Genomic DNA, 24,580 nt, shown 5'->3' on the forward strand with positions numbered 1-24,580 from the left:
CTTTTGCCAAGACCATCCCATGAACAGATAATCACAAGGCAACACAGTCAATGCAACATCAGCACTTGCATAAGGCACTGTGAGAGCATAAGGCAAGCTGACCTGGGGGCAGAGGTCCGGAAACACCTGCGGAAGCAGGTATTGGATGGAGAGGTGATGACGGTGCACAGGAAATAGCCATTGGAAAGGATGCAGAGGCCAGTTTTAACCAGCAGGCGGCCCATGCAGAGAGCAAGCTGCTGTTAGAATTCATCCTGTCGTTTCTGCCTCCTCCACACCTCTGACATCTGTGCATTTGTCACCATCCTACCGCTGTCACTTGAGAAGACTGCCTGTGGCATGGTCCACAGGGATGGTATTTTAACTGCCTGTCTCACATCCAACAGTCTGTGACCAGAGCAATACTTTAAGCATCTCCATGGAATCTTGTCACTTGCCTGCTTTAATTTATTGACGTACATAATCTCAGGACAGAATTCATTTTTGACGTAAGATTTGGACACTTACCCACCATTTAAGCCTCGTTTCTTGATTTTTGCTCCTTACTCCTTTAAAATAATGTATGGGTTTCATATAACATCCTGTGATGTTGGTTGGTCAAGTACGTTTATGTCCACTTCACAGAGAGATTTGGGAGGCTGTGGTTTATGATTTAACCAGACAGCCAACACCGGCTGACCCCCAAGGTTCTTCCCACGGCACGGTGGTAAGGCTGGTATACTTTCAAACTGCAGATTTTGTTCCTGGAGATTCTGGGAATTTGGGGACAAAGTACCTCATTGTTTTCTGCAAATTCATTTTCCCTTAAACCAGGTAACACTGGGATTGGGGTATTTTGGGGGCATGGTAGTGAATCATAACAAGTTTAATTCCTTTTACTTCATGTGTTCAAGGGCCCACGTAATTGCAAAGCATAGACACTTCCTCTCTGCTGTTAAGAGAATTACCAAGTTAAGAATGTCTTGATCTTAATTAGTTTTTACTAAGCCTTTTCTGATGCCCAAATAATATATGTGGCTAAATGGTAAGCAATTAGGGTGGAGATCATTTTCCTTTGTTTCTAAAACACTTTTTGAAGAATGTACAAAGAGAACTTATATGGAAATCTTCATCTCAAAAGTCTCTCTGTAATACATGGTATTTTTCCTTAGGGGAAAGTGATGACTTTGAATAAGGGATATATTTTTAAAAACAGCAAATAAATCTAAAACAGAAGCTGTTTTTTTGCATCTTTGTATTGACAGCGAGTTGTCCATTTCCTTATTTCTCTTCCCTGCTCTGAAAACTCTAGATATCTTAAACCTTAGGCATTGATACTATTAACAATGATACCATAAGTCCTATCAAATAATTGGATGACTTTTCTTTGTCCCCGGCTCAGTCTCTGCTTGTGACGTACACGCTCTCGTGCTCTGTGCTTATATGTAAAGCTTTATTCTGCGTTTTCTTCCCCATCTCTCACGTACCCCATCAGAAGTCTAGATGAGAAGATAGCTCTGTGACTGGCATGGAATAAATGGAAACTTTATAATTATTTAATTACTACATCCAGCAGCTTTGCAAATAGGAATCAAAACCTAGATTTACAACACGTACTATGTGAACATTGTCAAATTCCTTACCTGGTTAACTCTCAAATTATACATATGTGTTTAAGTAAATAAAATTAAGGTAATAACAATTGATTTGTATGGTTTTCTAAGGATTATGTTAAGTAATGTTAACACAATTCTGAGTATTGTGCTTGACACATACTGAGTGATGACTAAGTGATGGTTATCATTATTATAGTTACTCCCATTACCAACACTCCTACCATTTCCTATTGGAATATACAGAGGAGAACATGCGGGCCATTCCTTCCGTGTGGGAAGCATGGGAAGGTAGGAATGCATCTTGATATCTCTAGGAATGAGGGTGCTTTTTGGAAAGAGGCAGCTCTGAAGAGTTGCCCTGGGATCCTCCTATCTGAATGCTGGGAGACAGGGGACCGTTTGGGGAGCATCTAGAATCAGGTGACTTTTTACACCTATGAGGAGAGGGATGGGCAAGGGCATCGTGAGGGTCCAAGCATCTAGAGCATGGTGACTGGTGGGGCTCCTGTAGGGGAAGAGGTGCAGAGCAGAGGGTAGAGGGTCTCTCTACAAACTACCATCTCTCTGTATTACTGTTTCCAATTTCACCAAAGATTTGGATATTATATATTCCAATTTAAATTCCTAAAAAAGGAACAATGACAATAAATGGCAGAAGAGGAGGAAAATTTAACCCCATTTACCCTCTTCTAAATGCCAGCTACAGTTCTCAAACCTGTGTGTGTGTGTGTGTATGTATATATATATATATATATATATATACACACACACATATATACCTGATGTCATTAGTGGTCCTACCTAGATGGGTAGACGTTATCTTACTTGTGTTCATACAGATGAGAAAACAGGATCTGAAAGGTTAAGCACTTATCCAGCTCACCAGTCTGGAAAAAGAGTAACTGGCTCCACCTTTGTCCCAAATCCCATCCTATCTGGAGACAGTCCTGCAGACGTCTGAGCACAGGGCTGGCAGAAGCACGTGCACCAATCCGGACGGATGTTTTGCTGTGCATAGCATCACCAGGGTAGTTCCAGGGTTCCCAGTGATCTTGTCTGCTTTCATGAATGTACAGAGGCATAAATCCTCTTCTCGGATTGGGAAACATTTTGTTCGAGCATGTAGGCTGTGTGGGAGTAGAGCACTGTTGTTACAACCCATATTGTTATAACCTATTTTATGCTGTCCTCTCTGAAATTTGAGGGTTCTTTTTTTATTCCCAATTTTATTTAAAGCTTTGTCTTTCTGGGATGACCTTATGAACCACAGATCTCATTTTAATGGAAGGACTTAAATGAACAGCATTCACCAAATGGCTCGCCCTAGTACACCGCATAGCAAAGCAGACAAAGCTTTCATAAAGGAGTCCTGAGAAGTCGGAATTAGTCTGTTTCACAAGATCAGTGTTTTCTCAGATGAGCCAGGAAATGCTTTTTGCAAGTGAAACTTACTGGTATTCCACAGAGGTGAACTGATGAGGACAGAAACAAGAATGCCAAACCCCCTCCCAAGAAAGGCTCTGAAATCTACACATAAGCACTTCTTACCTTGTGTTCAGGCCTTGGCATGAGTCAAGATTTGTATCAGAAGTTAATTGGGAGCGCCTGGGTGGCTCAGTTGGTTAAGCAACTGCCTTCGGCTCGGGTCGTGATCCTGGAGTCCTGGGATCGAGTCCCGCATTGGGCTCCCTGCTGGGCGGGGAGTCTGCTTCTCCCTCTGACCCTCCTCCCTCTCATGCTCTCTGTCTCTCATTCTCTCTCTCTCAAATAAAGAAATAAAATCTTTAAAAAAAAAAAAAAAGAAGTTAATTGGAATACTTTTCCCTATAGAGAAACTGTTTTGTTTTGTCTAAATAAATTGAGTTTTAAAACTCAATAAAGATGGTTTCATAAAATATCCGGGGAATATCAAGGAAATAAAGACTGTTTCTCCACTGGCAGGATAAGAGATCATTTCATAACAGGGCCTATCCAGGAGCATCCTTGATACAGGATACTAGGTTGACAGGTGTAGAGGAAGAAGAACTAGTGTGAATGCACATGTGTATGATAAATATGTTGATGTGTAAGCATAACAGCTCCACAGAGCAAAGGCTCTTTCAAAGCCCAACACATGTCAGATTTAGAGTCAATGCCATCCCTTATGAACTGAACAATAATAGGACAATGAGGTATGTTCTCAGATTCAAATTTTCTTCATATATTCCACGAGTAATGCAATCTGGTTAAGATTGAAATAGCTTGCATTAAAATTTCTAGGCCAAATAAGCATATAGTAAAGCTTTATCCCCCTTTCATCCGATGAAACTTCACCCTGACACTTTACTTTTGATCAGTGGTTTGCTGTTTGTTTCCCAACATGAAAATGGAGTAATCTCTCCAAATGTGGTTTTGTAAACATGTTCAGTTGTGTCTTTTCTCTTTATTTCTGCATCCCATGATTAAATTTGGGGGCCTAGAATAATTCTATAACTCTTTTAAGCTTTAAACTCCAGAAAATATGCATTACAGTCCTGATGTTGTGACACAAAATTTACATCAAATTCATTTCTTCAAATATGTTAGTACATGAATAAAGACGATAGCTACCCAGGGAGGTGGAAATTGCAGCTCAGATTTTTCTCATCTGTTTTCCCAATAAATGATAGTTAAACTTTGTTTTTAATTGTTACTCCCTTTTAGGCTTTCTCATGATTATACAGAAGTAAGTAGAAATATATCTTTTGAGAAGTATTTTTTGTTGTTGTTGCTATTTTTTGTCAGAAGGTAATCTCAGAAGAAGACGTGGCCTTTTAAAGTTGTCTGTCTTTGGGTTGATTGGGGAGATATTACAGCAGTTTGTTTAGCTACGTGAGCACATTTCAGGGGAATATTGATCGGGATTCAAAGCCTTTTTTTTTTTTCCCTATTAATGATCTTGTTGCATATCTGTCTTCATGAAGCAACAGAACAAGCTTGCTTACAGTATTATTTAAATTAGTCTGCTCTGAAAATGCCAGTAGGAATAATCTTGAATGACCTAAAGACCTAAAGTCATAGCATTTAACAGAACTAGTCTTTATATTTCATTACACACACACATACACATACACACAGCTAACATTCTCTACAGCAAACCTTAGCATTTTAGGTTTGGTAATTTAGAAACATAATCAAATGAGCTTCTCAGGTTTAATCTTTAATATTTATTTTATTGAGCATTCATTGTGTGTAGAGTAGTGGTCTACAGTGGATAACGCTCTCTAAAATGCAACAACATCAGATCATTTCTCAATTAAGCAAAACAGACACAACATCTTCTCATCTCTGCACTGTTTAATGTGCCGACTGCTCAGGTTGAGTTTCCTGTGTTCCCAGAGCTACCCGCAGATGGCCATCATCCTGGTGTGCCATTATCTCCAAACCCTCTTAACCTGTCTTGTCCATCAACATGGCTTCAGAAACTACTTCCCCCATGAGGACATTCCCCTTACCTGGCAAGCCCCTGCCTCGGTCCACCTTCCACATCCTGGCCATCTCTGACCCTGTTCACACCTCACACTCCCTCTGAGGCTTTCCACTGACCACCTGGACTAGAATGACCAGCCCTTAGTAATTATGTCGACACCACACATGTTTCAGTTCATTACAAAGGATTCCCTCTTCTTTGGCTGGTGGTATTCTCTGAATGAACATTTAAGTCTTTTATTATTGTTGATCTGTTTTCTATCCCATCCAACTTGAAGTCCACATAAAGTTGTAAATTCCTTAAGAAAGAAAATACCTTAAGCTTCCTACTGGATTTGGGTCTTTTGTGTGGAGTTAGATCTGAAGGAGGAGTTTTTGTTTTGTTTTGTTTTTTTAAAGATTTTATTTATTTATTTATTTGAGAGAGAGAGAGAATGAGAGACAGAGAGCATGAGAGGGGTGAGGGTCAGAGGGAGAAGCAGACTCCCTGCCGAGCAGGGAGCCCGATGCAGGACTCTATCCTGGGACTCTAGGATCATGACCTGAGCCGAAGGCAGTCGCTTAACCAACTGAGCCACCCAGGCGCCCCTGAAGGAGGAGTTTTAAATCTGGTTCTGTACATGTGTGCTGAAAGACTGAACCAAGATTTAAAAATTAGTAAAAATGTTGGAATTTCTATTCCCTAAAAAGTTTTATTGTAAAAGAAAAGAGGAAATAACAGGCATGGGCATGAACATAGTTAAGTGGTGTTTCTCAGTATAGTGTTTCAAAGTTTTGCTTCTCGTTTTGCTTGTGCTATTCTTTGTCATTTGAGACCAGCCTTACCGAGGTGTAACTGCCCACCTTCCAGATCCCATCCTCCTTTGAGGCTCCAGCTCTTCTGGCTCTTCTCTAAGACACTGTGATTGTTTTCAGGGGCCTGTTCCAGATCAGTTACAGGTCAGAAAGGCTTTTGGGCAAAGAGGAACTTCACACACTGAATGGAGCGGTGTTCCCTGAGTGGTGCCTTTCCCAGAATTTTTTCTTTTTTTTAGAAATTAAAAATAAGGATCTGGTGCCAAAGCTACAAACCATAAATCCAATTTAAGCAAAGGACTTAAAAGTCAAGACTCAGGACTTAAGTGTCCATTCGGAAGTGGGGGGGAGGAGGTGGGGAGGAGGATTGGATCTTCAACCAGTAACCCCACTTCGCTTCTTCCTGCCCCCTCTGCACCCCAAAAACTTGTCCAAATAATGGAATTGGTTGAGTGAGCATTCTGTGACTATGCAACTATATTTATGAACTAAAGTAAGAGTTAAAGAAACTTGAAATACAAAAAAATGAAAATTGAATACATAATCTGCAAATTTCCTCCCAGACTTGAGTAGGTCTCACTTCTGTTAAAATATGCCTGGCTTGTCTGCAGCTCCACACCCCACAGTTCATTTTATGATATATCAAAACTTTCTCAATCTTTCAACTGCCATAGATTTCCGTCTTCTAAACCTTTGCTCTAATAAGCAAGATCTGTCTGTTTTCCTTTAACAACTTAGTGAGAAATAATTTCCTTTTCTCCCCCCACCTCCTCTCTAGTGCCCACTTTGCCTCAATTCCTAACTGTCCATAATCCAACCCCTCGGGAGAGGAAAGGGATAGAGCTTGCTATACTTCTTCATGTGTGCGAGGGGAGGGGAGGGACCATAGTCCTAAACTGGTCCTTTGCCAGTGATGCTGGCTTCCATTTTTTAAAATAAAGTTGTCTTTTTCTCATATTTGTTTTTTATCTTTAGATGAATGATTTTTTTTTTTTCAAAGCAGGCCTGAAATTAGAGCATGAAAAGCAGTAATTCTCCCCCCAGTTCCCTGGACAGACAACCATCTAATCTCTTCTTGAACACTTCAGTGCCAGGGAAGTCGTTACTTTGTGGAAGAATTGATTCTTTCTGTCACAGGACAGCTAAATTTCTCCACCTTTATGAATTAATTTATTCATTTATTAATCACTTATTTATTGAGCTCCTAGTATATGACAGGCACTCTTCTAGACACGTGGAATATAGCAGTGGTCACAGAGATGACAATCACCACCTTTGTTTAGGCTCAATCTTGGTATCACTCTACTCATGTCTTATTTTTTTCTTCCAAAGCAAGACTAAATAATTCCACTCTCTGTCTTCATGACAACCCCACAAATATTGGAAAACAACTAAATTCACCTTCTTTGGATTAAACATTCTCTAATACAGTTTCGCCTGGGCCCGCCATGTCAGTCATTGTCCTCTAATCTGTCAGTGTCCCCTCACTGTGTGCTTTCAGTGAGTCACTGTGACCTCTGTGTGTTCTGAGTACACAGGGATTCTCGACCAGAGCCGGGCTGAATGGTACACAGATAGGCGGGAAGCCAGACTCCCGAGGCTTCAATGCCAATTCCATTGTGTGTTATCTTGGGCAAGACACATACCCCTCTGTGCCTCAGCTTGTTCATGTGTAAAGTGAGGATAATAATGCCACCTACCTCAAAAGGTTGCTATAGGATTAATGAGTCAATATAGATGAAGCACTTAGAGTAGTTCCCAGCCCAAAGTGTGTGCTCAGGAGGTGACCTGCTGTTACTCTTCCTACTGTTACAATTAGTGTTGGCCCTTTCTGTTCGTGCAGACTCATTATTTCAGGACCCACGTCCTGTGTTGGCTTACGGATGCTGGAAATAATGGACAGCAGTCTGCTTTGGCTACAAGTCCCTCTCAGCTCCTAGCAGAGAGCCTGGAATAAAGTAGATGTTCAAGAAATGCCTGCTGAATGAACCAGTTAAATATCTTGGCTTTTGAAAATACACTTAAACAGAACATGGAGGGATTTCTTCTGTTGTTTTCCAAGGTGAATTGATCCATTCCTGTAGCTATATTGTTGAGTATTAGTGATTGATGTACCATTAAGGATTCTTTGAAGAAATTGTTATGAAATGCCATTTATTTTAAGCCTTAATAAATAAAAATGGTAAGAGGCACCACTTCCTGATAAATTATGCAGAAGGTTTGGGTTTTCAATACACACAGAACTTGTCACAACTGAATTCTAAATCCAAGGCTAAATTCTGCATCATCTTTTATGGAACTTCCACATTGATTTCCAGGAGTTTTGTTTTGTTTTCTTTTCTTTTCATGACCTTTGGTTTAAATGTTTCTCCTCTCTAGTTGAAAGTGTCCATGTCAACTGTGATGAATAGGTATCTTTCAATGCCTTCTTCCTGCTCCCTACCCTGCTGCTTTAGAGATTCTGGACAGAGTGGCCTTGGTTTACAAAAGATTTTATGACTGTCATCTCCTTCTAGAAGCAGCTGGAAGACAAATGTCTGAAGCAGAAACTTAGAAGGAAGCCGAGCTCAGATAACTACACCTTCCTTAAATGGAAGCAGCTTTACAGGATGTATCAGTTCGGCTTTCAACTAACTATTCATACAGCCAGCTCTGCTCCTTGGGTGGAGGTCTCTGTGTAGCTCTAGATGTGAACAGACAAAATGGGATTATACCTGCTTCGAAATCCTATTTCTCAAATATATGAGCCTCAACTCTGGAGAAGCTATTGATCGGTCCTTGTCATGTGCAGTGATTTTCTGAAATTCAGCTACTGCCCTGATTATTTTCTTGGCATAGTACACTCAAGGAAATGCTTCCTGACCCTGAAACAAATATGTGCTAAAAAGTTAAAAACATGTCTTTTCATGCAAAGTTTCCAGTTTATTCCTCGACAATTTCTCTTAAGAAAGCTAATAAAACTATGCATCTACCGTAATTCTTGTTTACATGGTTAGTGCAATACCATATATTGTTTGCAATATAACTCACTGAAAGCCTTGGATACTTTAATTTCAACAGATGCCCTTGATTCCTTAACATCATACTTTTTGTCATGCTAATACTCAATTTTAGATGATGTAGTAACAGCTGGAGAGCAAATTAATATGACCTGCTGTAGGTCTGATTGGCTGTGAAAATTCCATGAATGAGTCAAATAGTAGTTTTCAGATTCCTTATGTTTAGGAAATCCCATTTCTAGTTTCTGAAAGGAAAAGTGAATCATAGTTTGTAATGATTTAACTGAGTATATTAAATTTAACATATGACACTCTAAGCATTAGACTCCCCCCACATCCTTACTGATTTCCTGTATATTTGTCACATATTTTTTTTGAGAATAGAGCTGAAAGTTCTGACTATAATTTTATATTTTTCTATTCCTCCTTGAAACTACATCGATTTTTGCTTCATGTAGTTGAAACTCTGTCAGTTGATGCATAAACATTCAGGATTCTTATGTATTCTTAATGAACTGACACCTTAATCATTATGAAATAATCTGTTTTTATCCACTGTAAGATTCTTTACCCTGAAATCTCTTTTGTCTTTTATTAATACTGATTGATGCTTTTTATCCTTTAGTTTTTATTTTTAATAGCTCCAGTAAGGTATCATTGTCATAAAATTACCTGTACATATTTAAAGTGTATAATTTTATGAGTTTGACATAAAAAAGTACAATCACGCTCAAGATTATGAATATGTCCATCACCCCAAAAGTTTCCTTATGCCTCTTGGCTCTCCTAACCTCCTGCCCTTCCCTGCCTTTCACCAATCTCCGAAGTCACAGGCCCTGTTTTTGTCATTTTATATTTGTTTAAATTTTATAGAGTATTGTATGAATGGAAACATGTGACTTTTATTCAGCACAATTATTTTGGAATCCATCCATTTTTTTGCATTTATCAATAGTTAATTCCCTGTTTTTAGCTGAGTAGTACTCCATTGTATGCTATGGAACAGTTTGTTTATCCATTCATCTGTCAAATAGACATTTGGGTTATTTCCTGTTTGCGGCTATTTCAAATAATTACAAATAACCACTCACATACAGGGTGTGTATGGACATATTCTTTCAGTTCTATTGGGTAAATATCTAAGAGTAGAGTGGCTGGATTATGTTGGCAGGTTTATGCTGAACATTTTAAGAATCTGCAAACAGCTTTCCAAAGTGGTTGGAGAACTTTCTATTCCTCCCATTAGTGTATGTGAATTCCAGTTTATCCACATCTTTGCCAAAAATTGGTCTGGTATTCTTTTTAATTTTAATCTTCTAATATGTGTAACTCTAACCCATTATGGTTTTAATTTTCATTTCCCCAATGACTAGTGATGTTCATCTTTTTGTGAACATCTTTTTCATCCACTAATATTCTCTGTTAAAATGCTCTATAGTTCTGTGCATTTGTTTTATTGGAATCTTTGTTTTCTTATTATTGAGTTTTAAGTCTTTATGTATTAGTGGATACAAGCCTTTATTCAGGTATAAAGTATACAAATATTTTCACCCTGCTTATAACTTGTATTTAAGTCTTTTAACAGTTTATTTTGAAGAGAGGAAATTTTTGAATTTTTATGTAGTTCACTTTATCAAAGTTTTCTTCAATGGATCATGCTTTTGGTGTCATATCTAAGACCAGAACAGGGTATATCATTCAAGGAGCTCAGGGCAAAATGAAAATGCAGGGCCTATGGTTAAAAAATTATTAATAATTTCAACATGGTATCAACAGAACATTAAACTAAATGTGGGGCTTCCTAATAGCATATATGGTTTATATTCAAGTACATATAGCATAGTTCCATTTCTCCTCTCTTGTTGTCATATGTTTCACTTGTACACATTGTAAATCTCACATTGCACTATTATTTTTGGCCTAAACAGTCAATTATCTTTTAAAGAGTTATAAATAACAAAAAAATGTATGTATTGACTGGTGTGCTTACCTTCATCAGTGCTCCTTATTCCTTAGATTAGATCCTTGTTTCTATCTGGTATCATTTTCTTTGTCCCTGAAGGCCTTCTCTCAACATTTTTTGTAATGAAATTCATCTGATGATACATTCTTTCTTTTACGGATGTCTAAAACCATCGTTATTTTACCTTTGTTTTCGAAAGATATGTTCACTGTTTTGGAATTTTAGGATATTTTTTCTTCCAATGCATCAAAGATGTTGCTCCATTGTCTTCTTGCTTGAATTGTTACAAACAAAGTATCTGTTGTCTTTTTTGTCTTTATTCCTCTGCATGTAATGTGTTTTTCCTGACTCTGGGGGAAAAAGAGATTGTCTCTTTATCACTGGTTTTGAGCACTTTCAATAAGATGTGCCTTGATGTATTTTGTCATTTTTCCTGTCTTTAGAGTTTGTTAAGCTCTTTGGATATTTGGTTTTATACTTTTAACAATTTGGAAGTTTTTCAGCCATTGTTTCTTCAATTTTCCTTCTTGTCCTCTTGATACTCTCTTCTGGGGACTCCAATTAAACATGCATTTTGTTGCTTCAAGTTATCACACAGCTGACTGAGGCTCTGTTTAATTATCTTTTCTCTGTGGGCTTCATTTGGAACAATTTCTATTGCTATGTCTTCAAGTTCATCCTTTGCATTTCTGCAATTCCTAATCTGAAATTAATCTCATCCAATGGTTTTTTTGTTGTTGTGTTGTTGTTGTTTTTTTCATTTTACAATGTTTGTGTTTTTCATCTATTGAAGTTCATTTTGGGTCATTTTTATGTCTTCTACGTCTCTACTTAACTTTTTGAATTATGGAATACAGTTATAATGACTGCATGCCCTTGTCTAATATTCTAACATCTGAGGAAGTTCTAGGTCAGTTTGACTTATTGATTCTTCCCCTTGTTACAGGTGAAATATCCCTGCTTCTTTGCATGCCTGGTAATTTTTTTATTGGATTCCAAATATTTTAAATTTTACTTTGTTGGGAGCTCAAAATTTTTGTATTCCCATAAATATTCTTGAGATTATTCTGGGATGCACTTAATTTCCTTTGAAATTCTTGCTTTTAGAATTTTTTTTCTTATTTATTTATTTATTTATTTATTTATTTATTTATTTACTTCTCTTATTTCTTTGCTTTTAGAATTGTTTAGGTGAGACTGAAGAAGTGCTCAGTCTAGGGCTAATTTTTCTCCACTATTGAGGCAGACCCTATTTGTACTCTGCTCAATGCCCCATGAATTATGAATTTTTGCAGTCTGGTGGGAATAGGCAGTATTTCCAGTTCTGTGTATTTTTGTGGCAATGTTGCCTCAAATCCTCTCAGATGGTTTTCCTCAGCCTGGGATAGTTTCCTTACATAAATTGCAGATTGGTACAGAGCTGAATTCTCATGTAAACCTGCAGATCTTGGAAGTTGTCTCTTTCAGCAGCTCTCTGTTCTCCAGTACTCTAGATACCATCTACTTTGGTCTCCCCGGACTCTCAGCTTAATCTCCTCAATTTAGAAAGTCCACTGGGCTCTCCTCCCTTCCCCATGCCTTGGAACCTCTCTCAGGAAATAGGACTCACCTCATTTCTTTCCCATCACTCAGGGACTACTGTTTTTCATTTCCTGATGTCCAGCATCTTGCAAAATTCAGTATGTCAGTTCTTTATTGTTTCATGTGAAAGGGTACTTCTGGTCCCTGTTACTCTATCTTGGTCAGATGTTGAAGTCACTTTTTAAAGAAAGTCTTCACAATTATTAAGCTCTCTCAGATTATGGCATATGGTACATATAACATTCACATTCTTTTTCAGTCATATTTCCAGCATCGAAATTTGTTCATTATGATAGTATTTGACTATAAGATACTAGCAAATGTTAATAGTACTCTTGGGCTTTGCTCCTCAAGCCATTCAGTTACATTTGATTAGCCTCAAACTTTATGAAGAACACAGTGAGAGGCATGATTAATATTTATACTATGCAATTACACTTCATCTTATAATAAGTATAAAATGGCTTTTTGGTTGAGCAGCATGAAGTGAAAGGATTATCAAAATTAAAGAATGTGATTTTGTCCACTTGAATGGCAAAGTAAAACCTTTTTTCCCCACTTTTTGCCATTTGGGGTGTGTGTGTGTGTGTGTGTGTGTGTGTCTTTATTGTGAAAAAAAGTATCATAAGTTCAATTTCCAACTTGTGAGTATTTCAAGATGGTACAGGTTCCCTTCAGAATTCCAAAAGAGGTTTGTAGCAGTTATTGCCAATAGTAGTTTTCTTAATTAAAAAATCCTGTAATTAAAAAATAGAAAAAAGTTTATCATTGAACATTTGGAGACTAGTTGAATAAACATGGAATATTCTGATAATTTAACTAGAAAGTACTTATTGCAAACCTATTGCTAAGATTTTGAACACTCCTTTAAGATACTTATCTGAAAACAGCATTAGGAACACAAGTACCAAAATGTATATTTAGAGTTAAAAAAAAATAAATGTCATTTAGATAGCAACTAAACTGAAGGATCTCAGAGTCCACTCTTCCAATGACAATAGCATTTGAAAATTTAAGTAAAATGCTTAGTTATTTACTCAGCAATATAGGAAATATTATGCTCTCAGTCAGCTAGCAGCATGGTTGTTACTGATACTTAGGCTAATGTAAAAGAGTTGGTATAAAATATCCTCAAAGTAGTTTCTTTTAGTATTTGATGTATTTGATGAAGAATCTGAACATGAATAATGTGTTCATATAAGTACTTCATAAGTACTTCAGATGCCACACAGAATGATATATCAGCACACTGAATGAGACAGAGCATACTGCTTCTTTGCATATGCATGTATGTGTTCTGGCCAGGGGGAAATGAGGTCATTCATAAATTAGGAATCCATGACAGAATATATTATCAACAAAGCTTTCTCTAGATGTAATAATAATAACGATTGACTTGAATCCCAAATGTTGTCACTGAAGGACACATATTTTTCTTTTAGAGAGAGAAGACAGAGAGCATGCAAGGGAGGGGCAGAAGGAGAGGGAGAGAGAGTCCTAAGCAGGCCCCACACCCAGTGCAGAGCCCGATGTGGGGCTCAATTTCACAACCCTGAGATCACGACCTAAGCCAAAATCAAGAGTCAGATGCCCAACTGACTGAGCCACCCAGGCACCCCACATGCTTTTCTTTTTTAAATACGCACAAGAATTTTTTATATTGTCTTTTGCAATTATATAATTAACATTTATACTTTATTTTTTAAATATATAATTACAATTTAGAAGGAATAAGTTAGCGAACCAGAAAACACAATGTTTAATAATTATTCATCTTTGTAAGTGATGAAAAAATAAAGGGAAACAGTAGATCCAACATTTTTAGATTTTATTGTCCATTGCTGAATTATATTGGGGCCATAGGAGGACCAATGTATCTCTATATGTTAGAATCTTGCAATTAGAGAACCTTGTTGGAGAATAGTATTGGAAGAGGGTGTTTTTAACTGAGCTCTGAAGATGTGCTTCCTTTTGGAGCCTGTAGACACTGGAGATTCACAAAGTTAGTGAGAGTTCAACCCTGCATTAGGAATCCCAAGAACCACTCTTAGGTCTGTCTGTTCCTTGGGGTTGAGGGTCAAATTTTAAGCAGGATATTATGGCATGCCTTCCTTCAGTCATCTTCTCAAATATTTTCCCCAAGAAGAGGCTCAACTCACTGTTGTTTCATTAATAAACTTCATTAAGAGGGATTTTTTTTGGCCAAAATAGTTTTAGAAAACAATTGTTTTTTAATTATTTGTGTTTCCATTTCAAAACCCACATTTATCTTTATCTCAAGCCTACTCTGCTCCTCCAATTCTTAAATAAGATTAAAAAAAAATCCATCTTGCCTTGAATGTCATTTAGGGCTTATATATAGATTCTTTTAAAGACAAACAAAATGAATTCAGTCATTAGGTATTTGTGTGTGATATCTGCTCTGTGCAAAGCATAGTGAGAGACTACTTTGAATAACATATGATGCAAATCAAGGGATTTATAATGTATTTGCAGGGCAGGAAGACACAAAAACCCGATAGTTTCAGACATGACTAACTGGCATAAAATCATATTATACATTCTCCCTTACTCCTCTCAGTAGATAGCAAGCTCTTTGAGGGCAAGAACTGTTTTTTTTTATGCGAGTTCTATCTCTAGTCCCTACAAGCATAAGGTTCTGGTAGGCAGAGTTGGAGAGCCTATTCTAGGCTGTAGAATCAACAGTTAAAATTTAGCAGACATAGTAATGCATTGGATTGGAATGGTGGATTGAGGGACCATTCTGAAATAGCTGAAACAAAGTTCCTAGCATGATGTGCCCTTGAGGTAGCATGGGGGCAATTTCCAGAGGACATCGAATGCAATCCTTAGGATGGCATTAACAGAAAGTTATAGCAGGTTTTCACATAACTTTAGTTTATTCATAATTTTCCTAGTGTCCCCACCCCACCCTTTTCCTCAGCCCTTTGGAAGAGCTTCTGATATGGTTTATTTTTATGGCTGAATTATATGATAATTTATGGCTTTGGGTAAATTATTCACAATGCTATTTTCTGCTACTAGGAGTGCCAAAATCTAATTAGATCTGCCACACACACAAGAAAAGTCTATTCCAAAGGTTGCTTTTTACGCTATAAAAAACATGTGATTTTTCCATAGCTAATAGAGGAGTGACATTTAAGAACCTGCACTGATAACCAATAAGTACTGAGACCTATGTATAGACAAACATGGTATATGTGTGATGTATATACATTTTTTATATTTGCTATATAAAAACACATGCCATATTGTGCATTTTTCAATTTAAGTAATGATTAAAAATATATCCATCATTCTAAGAATTATCCCGATTTCTCTTTTGTCAGTCTGCACATTGCATGGAAACAATTTGTGACAGTGATTGATTTAAATGAACCCACTTCTGAGAGAGTGATTGTTTTAATTAAAAATGTTGGGTATTTTTTTTCTTGTATCTGAAGGCAGTTGAGCTGATTTGCATTTCTTTCAGTTTTGAGGGTTGAGGCTAATATATTATGAAACACTTTTTTTCTTGAAATACATTCACGTTAGCTTTCATTATTTCTACTTTAATTAATGTCAGAGAGCATACTTAGTACAGAATTTCAGACAAAGAGTATCCTCAAAACATTTTTAGCAAAACGTGTAAGCAAAATGTGTTAAACAGTAAGCATAACAAAAGAGAAAATAGAAGGAAAAAGGATAATTAAGACAAAGTTTTCATATTTTCTTAAGCAGAGTAAATATTCTTTTTTTTTTTTAAGATTTTATTTATTTATTTATTTGAGAGAGAGAGAATGAGAGACAGAGAGCATGAGAGGGGGGAGGGTCAGAGGGAGAAGCAGACTCCCCGCCGAGCAGGGAGCCCCGACGCGGGACTCGATCCTGGGACTCCAGGATCATGACCTGAGCCGAAGGCAGTCGCCCAACCAACTGAGCCACCCAGGGGCCAAGCAGAGTAAATATTCTGAATGCATAAGTATTTTAGGAAAGAATAAAGGACTCTAACAGTTTTGTGAGTTGAAAACTATTTTTGCATTTTTTATATGGCTAGCTAAAATGTAGGTGAGGGATTTCAGATATTTATTTTCCTTCAGTTATTAATTGAGAGTCAAGGTCGTATGGGTTTCAGATATATCAGTACAAAAACAGAAAATCCTTGTTCTCGTAGGGCTTATATTTAACATTGGCTTATATTTAACATTCACTAGAAGAATGTCACCAAACATTCTTATCCTATTAGTTTAATGGAAAAAAAATGAACATGTACCTCAGTATAAGCTTGTTTCACACATGTAATATTTTCACTGTTTAACATCTCAAGGCATACTATTCATTTGGGGTGATGTTCTGTTTTTATCATAGTAGATGTCCTAACATAGTAGATGTCCTAACATTTTGGCTGACTTCATGTTAGATCTGAATAGGTAGGTCATCATTGCTTTTGTTATTTATTTGTGTACTTGTTTTTAGCCACATAACCCATGTGGAGGATTGGTCACCTTTGCTATTTTCTTGGTGTTAGATTTTTTTCCTTTAGTATTACCATTAATCCATACTATCTCTGTTGGATTTTTTTTCCCTAAAATATCTCAACTTTAGTTAAACTAGATAATATAACTTATACATCTTCTCACCCTAGAAGGTATAAACTTCAGCATATTGCAAAGCATTCATTGGGAACAATGACTGGCAGCCAGGGTCATGGTGCCAGCCCCTCAGAATTATAGGATGCCCCAACCTGCCTCAGGTTCTTCAAGGACCTCATGCGACATGTGACCCTGAAGACTCTGAAGTCAATTCATGTTAACTATTAGCAAAGCTTAATTTCTTTTTTCATTTTTGGAGGTGATGATCAAACAGGAAGTTCTAATACTAGGTCTTCATGTCCTGCAATCCATTACCTTCCCCTCCTTTTTGGGGAGAGACAGCCCACTTTGGATGCTCTTTTTTGAGAGACTTGTGCTTCCATTGCAGCTGCCCAGACTGGGTCCTGTCCATTCTGGCAGTCATGTGAGATATTTCTGGGCCCTTTTGTCAGTGTTTCTCTCACAGAGTCATGAAATAATACATGTAAGTGAGCTGTTCAGCACCTATTAGGCTGAAGTTGAGACTTGCTGCAGAGTGAGAACATGGAGGGTTTGCTCTCCTCTACACAGTAGATCTAGAAACTCAGTCATACCATATAACTGAGGTGGTTGTTTTCTCAGGAAAATTGTTTCATTTTCTTTTGTTTTGTGTTTGTGATGATTATTTGGCTTTGTACTTTTGGGCTTTGAGGAACGGTTTTGTTTTCCAGAGTGACCTCAAGCTATAAATGGCCACATTGCACAATGGCCAATTTTATAAGTGAGGATCATAGTGAAGGTTTTGTGGATATGTGACTAAGCACAAAGAGAAACTAATACGTGGAATCCTTGAAAATTTGGCACAACCAGTTAATCTACAATAGTAATATGTATTTATGTTATTTGCATGTATGTATGCACTATTAATTGCAAGTATGTATGAAATGTTATCTTTACACATCCTTTGTCAAAAGGCATTAATATTAAATCGGCATTTTCATTATAAAATTATAGGAAAGTTTTTAAATAATAAAATGTTGAAAAATATATATTCCAGTAACCAGCAAAATATATTTACATTTCATATTTTGGTGTACTCTTTCCCATATTTTCCCCCATGTATAATATTTTTTAAATAGTCATGATCATGTTATATACACATATGTCATTACACAAAAGTTTATAAACCCGAGGATTTATTTTTAAGTTAGAAGTCTAGAAAGTACAATTACCTGGTCAAAAGTTTTGGATATTTTTTTAGGCTTTATTGCCATCCTGGATTTCATGTTGTTGTTCCGAGTTTCACTCTCATTAGCAATATATGAAAGTACTAGATAAATTGCACTCTAACCCAGTCAGCATTCGTTCAAGAAACATATATCGCCCAGCTCCTATTTATCTAGACCCTGGAGATGTAATGGTGAGCAGTATCGTACATTTCGATTTTCTTCATGGAATTTACAGTACAGTTTGGAGACAGATGTCAATCACATAATTGCACAAATAAATGTGAAATTCAAATCATGAATTATAAAGCAAACTACTAATACTCGTTAACCTCCATGGTGGGTACATAGATGTAGGTTGTATTATTTCCTGTAACTTTTAATGTATTAAAACCATTTCAAAATGAAAGAATTTTGATGTTTTAAAAATGAGCAATGCCTATGAAGAATGCTGCCATAAAAGTGTTCAGAGGAGGAATCTGAACTCATCTGAGGTGTCAGGGAAGTGCCCCAGAGGAAGAGTTGATGGAGCTGAACTTAAGGAGGAGGTGGAGTTAAGTATGCAAAGATGTATGCATGTGGGTGTGTGCGCACAGATGGGCAAGGAGGCATCTTTATGCAGGTGAGCATGTTTGAGACAGGGAAGATTAAGGGGACATGATAAATGTGAGAGATTATGGGATATTTTCAGGCAGCTCCCAGTGACCCAGGCTGGGCTACGTGCAGGGGATGGCTTGGGGCAGTAGCAAACCAGGCGCGGCAGGAGAGATGGGGCCCCGCTGCTGCAGGGCGTGTGAATAGTCCACGGCATGTTTCCACATCTGCTGGATTGGAATGGGCACACTGCAGGTGGGATGACCACCTAGGAGACGCCAAGAGGGGCTGAAGTGCTGCTGGCGGTGAAAATAGTACGGAGGGGAAATAAGGGAGATTGTGAAGGCAGCATCTGCAGGAACCTGGCAACTGTTTAGGTGGAATGACAAAGGCAAACGCAGTGTTGATCTGAGCCTCTGAGACAGTTCACATGAGTCATCGAGTCAGGGGTACAAGTACCTTCTGGCTGGAGTTGGTGGAGGAGGGAGAATGACACTAGACCAGTTTAAGCCTACAATATTAGATCTGCAACCTCGGTGAGGATTGCACGGATGGAGATTTATTGGAAATGTGGCCAATGGCAAAGTGGGCAGATCATAGGAGAGATTTTCAAGCACTTTGATTCTAATTTCATGTTATTGTTTTAAATCACAGATTCAGGTCCAAGTATGCAGGATTTGGGTTTAGATACACCATGGTTAATCTTGAAAAACCTAGTTGAAAAGAAAAAATAAACAAAATTGATTTGCATTTTATTTTAGGTTTTTTAAAGCTTCAGGTCAATTGTTCAACTTCCAGAGGCCACATAGTTTAGTGGTTATGGGGGCAGGATCGTGTTCAAACCCCAGCTGGGCACTTGTCAGTATTGTGTTCCTTGTCAATGACTCCATCACTCTGTCTCCACTTCCTCATCTTCAAAGTGGGCTTCCCGTTAAGTAAGTCGTGAGGAGTTCAATGAGTTAATCCTGCGATGTACTAAGAATAGTGCCTGGCACCTGAGAAGAGCACAATGCTATTATGGTTTCTAAAGAGACAACATCAAATAATGTGAAACTAGATACATAGTTACCAATGTTTCTTTGAAATTTAGTGAGAACTGAAAAACACAGTTTTGTATTTTGCTTATACTTCCTTATCAGAAATCAGGTGTGGTCAGGAAGAGCTCACTTAGCCTTATGTCCTCCAGTTTCATCCATGCTGTCACAAATGACACAATTTCCCTCTTTTTTAAAGCTGAATAATATTCTGTTGTATATAGATACCTCATTTTCTTTATCCATTCACTCACTGATGGACCCTTAGGTTGTTTCCATATCTTGGCTAATGTGAATAATGCTGTAGTGAATATGGGAGTGCAGATATCTCTTCAAGACCCTGATTTCATTTCCTTTGGCTGTGTACCCAGAAGTGGGATTCTTGCATCAACTGGATTTGGTCGTTCAATTTTTAATTTTTTGAGGAAACCCCATACTATTTTCCACAGTGGCTGTACCAATTGCATTCCCACCAACGGTGTACAAGGATTCCCCTTTCTCCACATCCTTATCAATACTTGTTATCCCTTGTCTTTTTGATCATAGAAAAAGCAAAACAAAAAAAGTGTTCTTTTTGTTTAAGTGTAAGGGAGCTTGTGGGGGTTGGATGTCTTGTACTGCCTTGCCTGACCTACTTAATTCAAGTCCAGAAGATGTAGTAAGCTAAAATGTAGAATTTAAAAGTAAGTCATTCAGAACATGAAGGTTTTACAGAAGAATTGTCAATCTCTGAAATCCTCTGTATGTCCTCATGACAATTAAGAACCCACCTTTTTACCTTTGTTCTCTTCTTTTCCATGCCACTTATTTTCAGTGAAGAGCATAAATAAATTACAGCATAGAAAAGAAAAGGAACCCTTGATACTTAGAGAGTCAGTAGCCCAGTCAAATTTTACTGAGCGATGGGCAGACTAAGGTGCGAGAATAATTTTTCCACTAATGCACATCTTAGAATTGTGTGACTTTTAAAGGTATATACTACAGAATAAGGAACATATGTCACACAATTCCAATAATCACTTAGATTTTTTTTAATCCTAGCCTTTTAGAAGCATCTACATTCTATTATATTTAGTCACAGTGGATGTGACGCTGTGGTGTTCATGCATTATTCCCCAGATTTTTTCCATTCTCATAGAATCTTTGAAGAAAATCTGTGTACCATAAAGTCATTTTTCAAATTATTAGTTATATCATATGTACATAACAATAGATATTGGCATTCTCTTTAATTTCTTGAGCATTAAACAAAAGGCTAAGAGTATTCTGGTTTGGAACAGTCTTTTTTTGGCATGTGTATTTTTTGTGTGTGTTCACCAGTTGGCAAATCCACAAATTTTCTGTCAATTACAAGATGGTAGCCTTCATCGTTCTGTACCATTCTACTGTTTTGATAGCATGATCTGATCGCATTTGTATGTCCCATTCAGCAGCTGTGGAGAGGTGCCAGTTACCCTGGCGAGGACTATGTTGTCCAACATCAAATCTAGTCATGAGATGGGGATGGCCTTTGAAAAGCCACATGTAAATATTTATTTTCAAAGGTACATCTGGCCCTTTGTAAAGCCTGGGTCACTTTAGTGGTTATCTTTTCAATGAATCATCAAATGAGAAGTCTGTTACCATATAACTTCCCCTTTTGTTTTAATAAGCTTCCACTGTCCTCTATCCGTGGCCCTTTTGGTTAAGAATCAAAACCATGTTAAATAATTTCATTTTCCTTTTTAGTTATAAATTAGTTTAATATGTCTAATTTGTCTGGATTATGGCCACACAGCTGACCTCACATAGGTTTGTTGTGCCTTACCCTGAGCTCAGAAATCAACTTTCCCATTTTTCTATGGGTCATGCATAAGTACCAGATGCTTCCACGCCAGTTAGGGTGACCCCTTTACACATCAAAGAAACCTTCCCTGTAACGGGTTTTTTCCTAAGAATGCATATCAAAATGTTAGTTTGATTTAAAAAAAAAAAAAACAGTTTTTTCACCTTTTGGGATTACTTGTCAAATTAAGTAAAAAGAAAAATCCATTAAAAAGCCTTTAGTAAGGTTTCTTAGAGCCAGAAGTTTGCCAAACTCTTGTATGGCCGTCCTGAATGATATTAAACTAATTAGTTTAGGATTTAACTAATAATTAAACTAATAGATTCAGTAGCTTAATTGTTTTAATTAATCATTTAAATCCACACATTAGTTTTATAAAATGACCCGTTTTCTGCAGCTGACAAATGCAGCTTCTGACCTTCTATGATTAGTATGTGCCAGGTTTGATAAATACAGAGGAATCTGGGAGACACAGAATCAAAGGTACTACTTCTATTAAATGCCCTCTTCTGAAAAAGAAAAGAAAAGAATCAGAAAAAAGAAATAAGAAACTCTATTGTGACACGTTGTGAGGCTTATGATAACTATGTTTGCCTTTCAGATCCCCAGCTCAAGGGTATAGTGACCAGGTTATATTGCAGGCAAGGCTACTACTTGCAAATGCACCCCGATGGAGCTCTCGATGGAACCAAGGATGACAGCACTAATTCTAGTAAGTGACCACCCAGGCCACCCGTTAACACCGTTGGTAGAAGATACGCTGCTACATAAATGATTTTTTGAACTACATTTACAAATATTTGTTACGTTGGTTTGTTGGTTCATTTTTACAAATGTTACACGCTAGGATGCCATTCACGATTTTACTTGGACCACATGGATGAAAACATGAACAGAGTAACATAAGAAGCCTGCCATTTTAAGATAATTAGTTTCTCTCTCTCTCTCTCTCTCTCTCTTTTTTCTCAAAACAATTGGCAGATCCAGCATTGTTGTTACTTTTATCTCATAAAAGTCAAGTAAGTACACTAGTGCATTCGGATGTAAGATGAATCTATGTTTACCTTGGGAATATTTTCATCAGGCCTTTAGCTTTTTAATGATAACTGGAAATTCAAGAGCTATAAGGATTAGTTGTTTCAAAGAATAGAAATGTAATTTTTCAAATTTGCATTCAACAAGAAAAGATAGTATCTCTTTTATAGAGAGGACATGAAGGCTCTGTGCCTTTAAATACATTGTACAAAATGTTTTACTACTTTACAGAATTGGGTCTGTAATGATTTGCCTTTAATTGAAAAGCCACTGACCCTCCACTGTATTAGTGTCTGTCTTCATTTTACTGTTTTTTAATATATTAACTCTTCTTTGTATTTTCATTCTGATGTCCCTCCTTATTCAATTGTCTGTGTTTTCTTTCCCATTTTCTGTTTATACTGGCATTGGATTCCTTTTAATTTAGCATATCAGTTCTAAAATAGACACTTTCTCCTGCGCAGGAGAATTAATGAAAAGCAAAAACTGATTTTATTGGAAATATTTTTCACATATTACTAGTGGATCAGGAATGGATATGAATCTTTTCATCCATTTAGCATTTACCCTTTATATATAGAGCACCATACCATGAAAAGAAGAGAGGATCTGAATACATAAGACCAAATTATAGGCACTTTCTGTTTTCAATTCTAGTAATCAAATTTTCAATAGCACGGAGAATAGCTAATAACATAAAGTAGACTGCTTTTCATTTGGTGTCGCTATGTGAAATGTCAATATTTTTCCAGCCATTGTGTTTACTTTTTAGACTTTGGATTTTAAATTTTAATTTAAATTCATTTTAAATTTTTGCTTCATTTTAAATTTTTCTTGCTTCATTTTAATTTTTTCTTTCAACTTTAAAATTTTTTCTGTTTGTCTGCGTTTTCCTCTCTTTCAATTTCTAATCTTTTTCTCTCTTTGTGTCTACTTTGTTGCCCTTTTGTCCTTTTAAACTTTTCCCTATCATATTTGTTCATTGATTTTTTTGTCGTTATTTCCTTCTTCTATTTAGAGAAAGAGAAGGTAAAGCAATTCAAACACAAGGAAGAAAGAGAAGTTATTTTTACTCATAAGACTGATTGTAAGCCATTGTTTAGTTGTTGGGATTTTGCTATCAGGTTGAACTTTTTAAAAGTATAAGGACTTGACCATCTTTGATCTGTAAAAATGTCAGTTTCTTCTGGTTCAAGCTAATACATGTGTGTCTGCTCATTTTCTTCTATCTTTAACTCCTTACCCATTCTTTGACAAAAGGCATTCTCTTTTTCTTATGTCTTATACTTGTGGGGGTCAAGGACTCTCGAGATTCAAAAGTTCTGATGTCTTCAATGTTCTCTGATTTCCTTCAGCCAAAGTCCAGGGGAGCGTGAGGACTAGTTTTCCATAACTGATCACTGCAAGAATTAGGACATTCTGATTTAGAGGCTGAAGCCATCCCTTATGACAAAGTTTTCAAGAAAGGAAATAAACCATAGCTATATGAAAATGCTGCTTAGTTGGACTTCTTAGAAAAATAATTTCTTTCAAAGGTTTTATGCACTTTTTCCTACCTCCTTCTTTGGTTTTTGTAATGCCAAACAAGTTGGTTGTTTTTAATGATGGAAATCAATACTGAATTAAGAAGTGTTAGGTAGACACTGTCTTTTACATCATATTGCTTCAGAACTCAATAAGCAGCACAATATTTTCTAAACTGTGAAAGTGCAGATGTAGACATTATATGCATACACACGTAATTATATCTGGTTATCTGAACCATATTCAACACTACACTGGAAAGCTGAGATGCTGAAAGAGACACAAACCTTCTGTTCTCTAAATGTGTGAGGTTTCTTTTCTCCTGCTGTGTAACCGTATTAGAAGGAACAAGAATCTTGGGGCAACACTTGGAATCCTTTCTAATCCCCCT

The 24,580-nt window shown here is 37.0% G+C and overlaps 1 protein-coding gene across 5 annotated transcripts in view; it reads left to right on the top strand.

Moving 5' to 3' along the window:
- Positions 1 to 24,580, top strand: part of FGF14 (fibroblast growth factor 14) — a 604,063-nt gene that overhangs the window by 456,938 nt on the left and 122,545 nt on the right. For all 5 annotated transcript variants that reach the window (XM_045869672.2, XM_064585920.1, XM_064585921.1 and 2 more), the window contains one exon: positions 22,232 to 22,342. In XM_045869672.2, coding sequence (XP_045725628.1) covers positions 22,232 to 22,342 — 111 coding nt within the window. The remainder of the gene's footprint in view (positions 1 to 22,231; positions 22,343 to 24,580) is intronic.

The sequence above is a fragment of the Mirounga angustirostris genome, unplaced genomic scaffold, assembly GCF_029215605.1.
Source record: "Mirounga angustirostris isolate CCGP_5_RB_7025 unplaced genomic scaffold, mMirAng1.0.hap1 SCAF_3, whole genome shotgun sequence".
Classification (NCBI taxonomy): Eukaryota; Metazoa; Chordata; class Mammalia; order Carnivora; family Phocidae; genus Mirounga; species Mirounga angustirostris.